Source organism: Typopeltis vanoorti, chromosome 4, assembly GCF_054136105.1.
Source record: "Typopeltis vanoorti isolate ZY-2024b chromosome 4, IOZ_Tvanoo_1.0, whole genome shotgun sequence".
Taxonomy (NCBI): Eukaryota; Metazoa; Arthropoda; class Arachnida; order Uropygi; family Thelyphonidae; genus Typopeltis; species Typopeltis vanoorti.
Window position 1 is genome coordinate 41,879,424 of NC_143552.1, and position 12,210 is coordinate 41,891,633.

Sequence of the window (12,210 nt, forward strand, 5' to 3'; positions counted from 1 at the left end):
CTTCATAAATTGTAGAACTCATTAAGTTCATCCAAAATCTAGAGGTTAAAGACCCAGTTGCATTCATTAATCACATTATCTCTCTCTTCTGCATTGCCTCATTAAATGAATGAAGATTCCATTAGCCAGCTGAACAAAAAAAAGCTGTATGGAAACTTTGCCCTAATATCAAGTGTTTGTTTCTCCAAAAAACATAATTATTATTATTATTCAGGCCTCCATGGAGTCAAGAGACTCATCATGGAAGGTCCTTCCTAGGAAACACAAAGTCTATCATACCATTCCTTGAACTCATTGACCATTCTTGATCTCACCACTCTATCAGGCAATGCATTCCATGGTTCAACCATCCTCCATGCAAAGAAACCACTCCTCACAGCTTCCTTTCGTAACTTCCAGGGATGGCCCCTTGTCATCGCTCCTTCCCGCTGTTCCACCAAGTGAAAGAACTTCCCAGGGTCTACCCTGTAACTGTCTCTCAACAGTTTAAAAGTCTCAATCATATCACCTCTCCTTCTTCTATCCACCAAACTGTAAACAGCAGAATAGGAAACGATTTTCAGACATACAAAAATATTTTGGGAAAATTTGGAGAAAAGAGCAAAGCTAATAATAATGGCAAATACCGTTTGGATTTCTGCCCAGGGCATGGATTGGTCATTACTAACACACTGTTCCAATATAAAAATGTGCATAAATTCACATAGAGAGAAGATGCAAGGAATAAGAACAATCAATGAGACTTTTCTGTGATGCCCTGTGAAGATAATGAAACTTGTTTGTATGCTACCTAGTCAATACATCTGATGTAAGATGTATTGACTAGGTAGGAACTTGAATTAGGAACTGCAATGTTGTTTTTAATAGTTATGCCTAACTGGTCATCAATATCTGGAATTATTTTTCTGTTAAATATTTTCTTTCAGTACATGCAACAGTACTGTGGAGCAGTTTGCTCGTTAGCCTTGAACAGCTTTCATTTGGAACAAGTGAGTATGGCATGTTATCCAATATAATGAAAAGATTCTACATGTTTGTCATCTACATCCCATTTTCAAGATTTTTCTATAACATCAAATGTTATTTGATGTTTTGGTGGATTTATTTTAGAATCGGACTGTTTACTCATTCTTGTTGGATATTTCAATTTTGATGTTCTGTTTTACAAATTCACTCTGATTTGTGTTTTAAACACATGGATGCATGTATGGCATCCATCATTAATCTTGGATGCTACATATGCACTTTTTTCTGTTCCACACAAAGATATTTGTGTGGTACTAATATGCATATTCAAATACAAATCTTGAAACTTCACATAAATTATAAAAGTTCCATATATTGCTTTTTTATTATTATTTATGGCCAAAACTATATTCTTTTTCACTATTTAAGATGAATTTTAAAATTCTGTAATATAAACAAATTTTAAGATACATAATATATATTAAAATTACAGACAATACTAAATAGTACCTGTGTCATATGCAACAAAGCTTCATATAACTGAATAACTGAAGTAAAACTGAATATTCACATTCCTAATTATAATATAGTTGATAATACATTACAACAGATACAGTTTTATAATACACAAAAAACTTTTTCAAAAAAAATTAATAGCTATAAGTATTTATAAAGTGCATGACTTACTGAATTTCCTTTACACTTCTTGTAGTAATCTATAAATGAAAATGGCAAGGAGATATTCAGAGGAGTGATTTTAAATGGACTAGCATTTCTCTTTCGAGCTTCAAACGCTATCATTAAATCAACATAAGCTGCAGGCCGTTTTATCTTAAACTGTTCAATAAAGTCAGTTCCAAAAATATTGTTAAGAAGTTTCTCAAATTGAATATCAATTCCCAAGGAACCATGAGGTCCTCCTATAGCTTTATGCAATTCACGAAGTGTGCCATGATTATCTAAAAGCTCATGAACAGTTATATCAACAGTACCACCACCACAATCAACCACCATATAACGAGTACCTAAAATAGAGAGATTTCAAAAATGGATTACTTTAAGTATGTCATATATTATTCACTGCAGATTGAACTGTAAAGGCAATGAAAATACTAATACCAAACTTTTCTAATTTTTAAAATATACATTTACCTTGATGGACCTGTTGTTTCATTCTGGGTGTCTCCATGAATGCAGGTCGCAAAGTTTCCTTTACATTTTGTTGTCATGTATGGTTTTCACTACTACTTTTACTCTAGTTAATTTTCTGATAGTTGTATTTGTGATGTGGTCTTTTTACTTATCCCTAAGATTCTTCTTTTCATGTGTTGGGTAGTTTGTAGACTAAGTTCTTCTTTTTTGTGTGGTGCTCCAAGTTTTGGAGGCATAGGTTAAAGATGGGAGGACATACCTGTTGAACATGCTAGCTCTTATTTTGATACCTAGCTTAGGATGTGATTACAGATTTGATATGGTAAAGGAGGTACATGCAGCTTTTTCTTTTTTGATATTTCTTCAGAAATATCATGTCCATGTTTGGGTTTGGCAGTATTTGTTTCTCATCCATTTGGTTTTGTCAGAGTGAATTTTTAGTCCTATTTTATTACAGGAATCGTGCACTTGATGAAGCAGTGTTTCAAGTTTTGGAGGATCTTGAGCTATGAGTATTATATATTGTCTGCAAACATTAATATTGGGAACAGCTCCCCATCAATGTTTATGCCACCTTTTAAGTTGATATTCCTTAAAGTGCTTTCCAGAGTACATACAAAAAGGTTTGGTGATATGACATCTCCTTGTCGCACACTTTGATTTATGGTGATAGTTACAGGGTCATCAAATAAGGTTGTTTGTGTAGAACTACCAGTGTTAATTTCTTTAATTAGATTGATGTAGACTAGATCAATGCTTTGTTCTAGTAGTGCCTGTAAAACTGCACTATGTTCTATGCTGTCAAAGGCTTTTTTTAAAGTTGATAAATAGAAAGCAAAGAGGGATCTGGTATTCTTTGAATTTTTCACTAAGTTTGGGTGACTACTTGTATATGATCTATTGTAGAATAACCTTTATTGAATCCTGCTTGTTCTTTACTATTATTTTCTTGAAGGGTGGTTTTGATTGACAAAAATTGTTTGATCAATTTTTGTCATTAACTTATATATAATGATAGCAGATATATAGGATGGTATTTCTTGATGTCTTCCATGTTGCCTTTTTTTGAAGAGAAGAATTGTTTCTGATGTCTTCCATTTTGATGGTATTTTTTTCTGCTTGTTCTTTACTATTATTTTCTTGAAGGGTGGTTTTGATCCTGTTTGATTAATTTTTGTCATTAACTTATATATATGATAGCAGATATATAGGATGGTATTTCTTGATGTCTTCTATGTTGCCTTGTTTTTGAAGAGAAGAATTGTTTCTGATGTCTTCCATTTCGATGGTATATTTTTCTTTCTTTCAGGTACCAAATAAATCTTTTGGCCAGAGGTTTATAAAGTTGTGGTCCTGCTTGTTGAATATCCTCAATTTTCATCAGATCGATGCTGGGAGCTGGATTTAGTTTCATGTTTTTGAGTGCATATTCTGTTTCGTCTGAGACCAATTCTGGTACATCATATATATTATCAAGTTTTAATTTGGGTAAAGGATATTTTGATGCAAAAAAGATCGTTGTAGAAGTCCTGTACTGTCTTTTCCATTTTTGTTCTGTTTGTGTGTCTTCTTCCATCTTGATCTAGTAGTGTTGTGTTGTTGGGATTGGCTTTTTCATAGTTAATTCTCTTTCAACTCTTTTTAGATTCAGCAACTTTCTCAGTCTTTTTTCCCTGTAGGTTTGATAGTCCTCTGGGATATTCTTTCTTAATACTTTGCAAATAATTTTATATTCAAGTTGTGAGTTTGGTTTATTTTTCAGTTCTCTTCTCTTTTTTAGTGCAAATTTTGTATGGAGTATTTCTATTTTTGGGTGTTCTTGTTTGACTTTAGAATTTTCCATGCACTTGGATAGATTTTCCAGGAGCATGTCATAATTCTTGTCAATGTCATATCTGGTAATATTTCATTTTATTTGATCAATAGATTGCTTAAACAAATCAGGATCTAAATATTTGTGTCGCTTTGCATGGTTTGAAGTTGTCTGTATTTTTTTCTTCCTTCTTTTGGGTAAGATGGCTCGTAGTAGTAGTAGTCAGTGGTCTAAATGGATGTCAAAATACTTTCAGCCAATTGTTCCTACATACTAAACTATTCTTTTGCAGTCTGTTAGAATGTAGTCTATTTCATTTCTTTTATTACCGTTTGGGGATTCCCAAGTCCACCTTTTTCCTGTTTTCTTTTTTTGAAAGAAGGTATTCACGAGGAAAAGTTTTTCTGCTTCTGCAAATTTTAGAAGTTTCTCTCTTTTTTCATTTCTGTTACCTAGTCCAAAGGGACCAACGAAGGTTTCTTGATTTCTGTCCTTCCCAATTTTAGCATTAAAGTCACCACATACATACAAAAATGTACATGGACTTTTGCTGTAGTGGCTCCTCAAGATTCTTGTGGAATTCATTTATCTCATTATCACTTGAGGCCACTGTAGGAGCATAAAGTGATAATTTTAAGGGTGGCCTTTCTTTCAAGATCTACCATCAGAGTGTCAACTCGTTCTTAAAATATATATACCATGACTGAGAAATAACACTTAATTTACTAAACACAAAATGTCATACTCAGAAAAAATAAATAAAAAATCGGGAGGGTCTTCTTTAGTAATTTACCCGCTCTTTCCTATATAGCAACAACTAATAAGAATTACATTATGATTATGATTTTGGACTTTACAAAAGGATCTGAGAGGATATTACACAGAGGGTATGCATAGGTGGAGCAGATTAGGATGGATTAAACCTGGTGTAGTGCATAAGAGAATGTTAGACATGCATGAGACACCATGCTGGAACACTAAAAGTGAAAACAGTAGCATTCTACAAGGCTCTAAGCCATTATTATATATTTCATTATGCCTCACAAAATTCAGCATATGCTACAGAGAGAATAAACAGAAGACCCAAGAACTGAAAAATTTGCAGATTAGTTCCACTCCACAATGTAATGGCTTACATATGAATTCTGAATTCAGTAATCTAATTCGAGACTTAGTTGGACCTACTATGCTTTTGCCAGCCTGATTGCTTGAGTGGATGGCATCTCTACTATGCAACCAAATGGCTGTGGGTTCAAATCCTACTCAGCATGGATTTTTACGAGGATCATTATGTTTTAAAGGATTTTTCTTGCTATGAGAAGTGACTTAATAAAGTACCAAATTTGGTCACCAGTGCAGTGTTCCCAAGTTATCTAACCCTAGCCCAACTGCAGTAGTAATAATAATAATAATAATAATAAAGATAGGTTTTGATGAATGAGATTTACATAAAAATAAAATATAACAAATGCTTTCAAAAAATGTTATGGCTAATCACCTAATCTCCAAATTCCTTTATATCACAAATTTACTTATCTTTTTGCAGCCTACATAATGACATCAGTCATTGTGCAGGCTGTGAAAAGATAAGTAAATTTTATATTTAATGTGTGGCGATATTATCTGATTTAAAGATTGAGTGTGGAATGCAGTGTCTGGTTAAATTTCTGAGGCAGTATTACTTTAAATTCATTGTTTCTTATTAGTGTTCTAATACAATATGGTGGTGAAAGGTAGAGTATTACGTAGATCAGTACAAAAGATAAGTAAAGTGAATGGTGTGGATTTTTCAAAAATGGTATGGTGCTGTGAATGTGGTATGTACGTGTGAGAAGATGTTGTGGATGTTTATGTGGAGAGGCTGAATAGGTAGGTAGTAAGTGCAATATTCTGATTAACCACAATGCTTATTTAAATATGAGTAGGGAACATGCCATTGTAACTGAAACAGCAGTTGAGGAAGATTGTATAAATGTTCGGAAAGTGTATGGAAGTGGTAGTGAGGAAAAGAGTTCAACTGACAATTAAGCATGCAATTAATGGTAAGATAGCAAGCAGGGTTGATGGCAAAAAAGCTTGTGTGACTTACAATAAAATAGCAAGAGTGAATGATAGCAAAAAATGATACAAGATTTGAAAGCCAAGTTCATGAAGATGAGGCAAGAGATGAAGCAGATGTAGAGCGAAATGAAGAGAATTGTAGACTTGTAATCAAAAGTGAAGAAGATGTAAATAAATGATGTTGGTATGAAAGAGATAGCAAAAGACTTGCAAATGGCATTGTATGAGGATTCAATTATTAGAGATGTGGTAAATGACAAGATGACTAAGGTTTGTTTTCCAGGAGGTAAAATTAAGGAGTAAGCAAGAAAAAGAGTTGGTAGCGGTAGTAGGCACAAATGACTTGAGTGGGAACAAGGAGAACGTAAGACAGGATATCAGGAGGTTGTTGAGAAGGATGAAAAATAATAGTGTGAGTGACAGGAAACGTAGCCAGTGTGTTGCCCAAGGATTACAAATGATGCATTAGCAGAAATGTGTGATGAGAAAGGAGTGCAGTTTGTTAATTATTATTATTATTCAGGCCTCCATGGAGTCAAAAGACCAAAAGACTCATCGTGGAAGGTCCTTCCTAAGAACATAAAGTCTGTCAAGACTCATCGAGGGGAGGTCCCCCCCCCCCCACTGAGAAACACAAAGTCTATTATAACACTCCTTAAACTCATTCACCGTTCTCGCTCTCACCACTCCATCAGGCAATGCATTCCATGGTTCAACCACCCTCCATGCAAAGAAATCACTCCTCACTCTCTTGCACACAGTTTCCTTTCGTAACTTCCAGAGATGGCCTCTTGTCATCACTTCTTCCCGCTGTTCAACCAAGCAAAAGAACTCCCCGGTGTCAACCCTGTAACCACCTCTCAACAGTTTAAAAGTCTCAATCATATCACCTCTCCTTCTTCTATCTACCAAACTCTGCAGTCCACGTTCCCTCAGCCAATCCTCATAACCAAAATTGTACAGTCCTGAAACCATTTTTGTCATCCGTCTTTGTACCCTTTCCACAGTTAATTTATCCCCTTCAAATCATGGGGACCAAATCTGAGAACAATAGTCTAAGTGTGGTCTGATCAGAGACTTATACAATGGAATGATAACCCTTTTATCTCTGCAGGTCAGTGTCCTTCTCATAATTGCAGCAATCCTCTGTGTTACCTTCACCACCTTTGCAATATGTCCCCCTAAATTTCAGGTTTCTATCAATCATGTCTTCCTTCCTACTTCCTCCAGTATAACTCCTCCCAGAGTATGCAGCATCCCATTGATGTTTCCCAAACCTCAGGACCTTACATTTTGCTACATTAAACTGACACCCTCCATTCATTTGCCCATTTATCTAGCTTATTCAAATCCTCTTGCAGGGCTACCACATCTGCACTATTACTAATAATCCTTCCCAGCTTCGCATCATCTGCAAACAATTGAATATCCCCTTGCAATCCACTGGCAATGTCATTGATATAAAGGTTAAACAATATAGGTCCTAGTACTGAGCCCTGTGGGACCCCACTTGTAACCCTCTGCCTCCTTGAAACTGCTCCACCATACACAACTCTCTGATACCTATCAGACAGTCAATGCTGAATCCAGTTGACCAATCTGACATCCAGACCCATGTGCTGCAACTTAAATATCAGCTTATCATGTGGCACCCTGTCAAATGCCTTCACTAAGTCTAAGAAAATCGTAGTATATGCCTTTCCCTCATCTAATGTTCTTGTAACTTTATTATAAAAGGCTAGCATATTGCTAAAACAAGAGCGCCCTTTCACAAATCCATGTGAATGGATTTGTGAAAGGGCAGATGAGGGTAATGTTATCTCACAGATAACATTACCCTCATCTGCCCAATGCTGTATACGGTCCCTCACTACTTTCTCCAAGATCTTAACAACTACTGATGACATACAAACTGGCTTATAATTAGATACTTCCAATCTGTTACCACCCTTATGCAATGGCACTATCTTACCTTCCTTCCATTCCCTGGGCACCTTTCCCGAAGCCAGACTTTCATTGAAAAGCCAGATTAAAGGCACTGTCAGTTCCCTAGCACATTCAATTGTGTGTAATGAGTTTGAAGGACGAAGTGAACTACATAAGAGTGATGGACTGCATTTGCTATCTCTGTCCTGGTGCTTCCTTTATGTGCTGCAACCATTTTTTTGCCCAATCTAACAATCTCCTGGGACCTTGCCAGAACTGAAACTTAAATATTAAACATCTCGGTAAGAGGCACAGCCAATTCTCATGCACTTTTTTTGTACATACAGAGGCTGTATTCCATATAACGGCAGTATTCACACTGAGATTTTGTAACGTGTTAAGCACTTACGGTACATCTATCTCTATTCTCACATCACATCCCATGTCACATCAATCAGTTATCTCATATCTACTTGGTTATAATAAGTTTAGTTTAATCCTTTATCCAAGTGTGAGCAAACAAAGTTTACGCCTGAAAGTATCTTCAGGACTGGGGTAAGGTAGTGCAACACCAGGCAACTCGTTGCAAAGGTGGAGAAAGATCTCATCACTCCTATCTCAGTATCTCCCATAATGCAAAGCACATCTCCTTGTGGATATGTGTAATGCTATGCATTAAGGCAAGGGCCACTACCCATACCGGTTTCAACCTTTAATGAGGTCTCGTCAGTGGGAGCCAGGCCCAGTAGTGGAGATACAAAGGCAGAAGCAATGAGAGGTCATCCTAACCTATAGGAGTTGCCAAAGGGTGTGCAACTTGGTTATTTTTCACTTGGTTAGACTATAATAAGTTTAGTTTAATCCTTTATCCAAGTGTGAGCAAACAAAGTTTGCGCCTGAAAGTATCTTCAGGACTGGGGTAAGGTAGTGCACTACCTTACCCCTTACTGAAGATACTTTCAGGCGCAAACTTTGTTTGCTCACACTTGGATAAAGGATTAAACTAAACTTATTATAGTCTAACCAAGTGAAAAATAAACTCTCAACATATCTACTTGGATCATACACTTTCACAAAGTGACAATGTAGTAATCCAACTATTCCTTCTTCTATCACCTCCCTACCAATAACACTTATTAAAGTTATCCCACCGTAATCATTTTTCCCTTTACTCTCCACACAGTGATAGAATTCTGGGATTTTCTTTGACTTTATCTTCTAATTTTCTCTCATATTCTAATACTATCTTCATTATCACTGGTCAGCCTTCTTTCCTGTGCTGTTTTGTACTACTTATGAGTCTGCTGATTACTTTCTCTTTATATTTCCTCTACAACATTTCTTTAGCAGCTTCTACCTAATGATGCTACTCATCCATTTAACTTGTACTTGATTTATACTTCTGATCGCAGGTCACTATATAAAAAAAATCTTCACTAGTGACCAGAATTACTCAAGAGTAGGAAACTCAGTAGTGGCTCCACCCAGTGACCAGGCAAAAAACCCACTACCAAGGCAGAATCTCTCAACTCATAAGGAAGGAAAGATTTGAATAAATAAAGGGTATTCTCCAAAAACTAGGTGATCCTGCAGATCGCTCTAACCTTAATGAGTAACCTGAAGGATCTTATAACTCATTACAACCCATTAATCTCAGCAGTGGTTCTGCCAGACAAAACCTGCAGAAACCTCAGCCCCACCCAATAGTAGGCAAAAACTTGCCACTAAGCCAAGCATCAACCTCCACAAGACACCAGCCAGAACTGCTCATTTGCCAGGATAAGGCATCCACCAAAGGACACAATAAAGGCCATATCAGTAGAAGCCATATCATAGGCAGGAATCTAATGAAATGCAGTGATCAAAACCTTTGTATAAGTGGAGTCATCACTAAAAACAAGACGATCTCTCAGATCATTCTAACTTCAATGAGTGATCCAAAGGATTATTTTAACTCATTAACTCTCGACTACTCAATGAGTGGAACTACTGCCAAGTAGTTCCACTCATTGACAGGCAAACCCAATCACTGAGCACAACCGTTCATCTCTGAGGGAAAAGCATCCACCAAAGGGCCCCAATAAAGGCCATGTCAATGGAAACTATACCATTGGCAAGCATCTAATGAAATGCAGTGATCAAAATCCTTCAGCAGAAATACTGAACAGGTAAGTTCATTTGGTGGCACTTGGCATTGGCTGTTCTCCCAATTTTTCCTCTGGCATGGGTTCGCCATAAATTCTGTTCCTTTGGGTCCGACTGCTTCTGGTTCTCTATCGACTACCTCTCTTCGGTAACAGCACTTCGCCTTTGCTCTCTCGGCAACTGGACCTGGACTCTCCTCTCCATGTTCATCTCAGTCCCCTTTTATTTTCGCCTTCTCGGGACCTTGTACCAAGGGTTGTAGACCCTGAAGAAATCGGAAGTTCTCCTTGATCCTTTGGTTAAGGCCGACCCGTTCTTTCTTCTCCTCCGTGCACTCTTTTTTTCTTTGTCTTGTCGGGACAGCAGAAACTTCTCTGAAATTAGCGGATCTCTTTGATACTAATTTTGAAGGTGTTCATGCGCAGAGTTCGCAAACAACTTTCTCAAACACTTAATCGTAAACAACTTTCTTGTGCTCTTATACATAGCTATTATACAAAGTTCCGATGGCAAAGCATTGCCTTTGTTTTTGACATTCTAGAACCTTTAAATAAAACAGTAAATACAATCAATTCACATAGGGTTATTTACATTTAATATTTAACATAAAATACATAGAGACAAACAAGGTTATTTTTGTAACAGCTCTCATGAGACTTGACTTCTGTAAAAATCTATGTAAAGCGCTTTGATATTTTTAAGCTACATTGAGTTTTACAGCCCTATTTACTTTTGAACTGACGTGATCGATACGAGTTTTGTAAAATGAAGCTCTTTATCTATTTGTACCACTAGGAATTTGGTTAGTGGTTGCCAGGGGATGGGAATACCAAAGTGATATCTTTGCACTCTGGAGATGCTCATCTTCTTGTGAATAGAACTGCAGTGCAGTGCTCTTGTCTGCATTAATATCAATTCACCATTTTTTGAATCATTGTTCTGGTACTTAGACTGTGTTTTACAGTTGCAAGAAGCAGATCATCATTGTAGTATCATCTGCATACAGAATCATTGTGGTGGCAGCTGTCCATGGGATGTCAGTCACATAGATAGCAAAGAGCAGAGGTGATAGCAAGGAGCCCTAGGAGATGCCTGCAGTGATGTTGCCTTTCAGATGATCTAATTCCCTGTAGTGTCACTTGGAGTTTGCTGAGGTAAGATCTGGTAAGTTTCACAAGTCCTAGTGGGAATTTGGCCTGCAGGAGCTGGAAATAAGCACTTTCCATAAGCAGTTCCATAAGCAATGATTATGGAAGGATGACATTGATTGGAGAAAATGGTATAAAGACAGCTGTTGCAGAATGTGTGGTGGAAAGACTTAATGAGCAGTTCACAAAGATCTTTCAATCTTGTGAATGTGACTTCATGGAGGGATTGAGAGCAGTTGATGATGGGGAGGAGAGACTGACTGTAAGTGACCAAGAGGTGTTTGGGGAGTTGAGTAAACTAGATGTAAATAAGGCTGTGGGACTTGATAATATATCACCGCTTATTCTGAAGGAATGTGCCAGAGAGTTGACACTTGCCTTGACATATTTTTTTAATACGAGTCTTGCACTTGGTCAAGTTCCTAAAGGGTGGAAGGAGGGCAAGATTCTGCCACTTCATAAAGGAGGTGATCGAACTCAAGCATCAAACTATAGGCCTATCTCTGTGTCAGGTGTTGTGGTTAAGTTGTTGGAGAAGCTTGTGAGAACTAGGATCCACAGTTGGGTTGACAACAATGGTATAATCTTTGAAGGACAGCATGGATTTGCTAAAGGGAGGTCATGTTTTAGTAATCTACTTACTTATTATTATTATTATTATTTGACACCTCCAGGGAGTCCAAAGACTCATCGAGAGAGAGTGTGCCAATAGCATCGAATGATTGGTTTCCCTTCCAACTACTAACCGTGCTCAAACTTACTTAACTGAGTCATTAGTAGCAGAGGCTCTACCAATCGACCAACCTTTGCTGGCAAATATTACAATAAAGTGACTGCTTCCTTGGACAGAGGAGAAGGATACACAGTAATATACTTGGATTTCGCAAAAGCTTTTGATAGAGTACCTCATGATAAGTTGACAGTCAAACTAGAGCAGATGGGGTTGGATATTAGATTAGTGCATTGGATTGGAGACTGGCTATCTGATAGGTATCAACA

The 12,210-nt window shown here is 37.0% G+C and overlaps 1 protein-coding gene across 1 annotated transcript in view; it reads right to left on the minus strand.

Moving 5' to 3' along the window:
* LOC150107255 (heat shock 70 kDa protein 12A-like) overlaps positions 1–12,210 on the minus strand; it is a 147,277-nt gene that overhangs the window by 22,417 nt on the left and 112,650 nt on the right. The window contains exon 7 of the mRNA XM_090391760.1: positions 1,654–1,991. Within this exon, the coding sequence (XP_090247886.1) occupies positions 1,654–1,991 (338 nt within the window). The remainder of the gene's footprint in view (positions 1–1,653; positions 1,992–12,210) is intronic.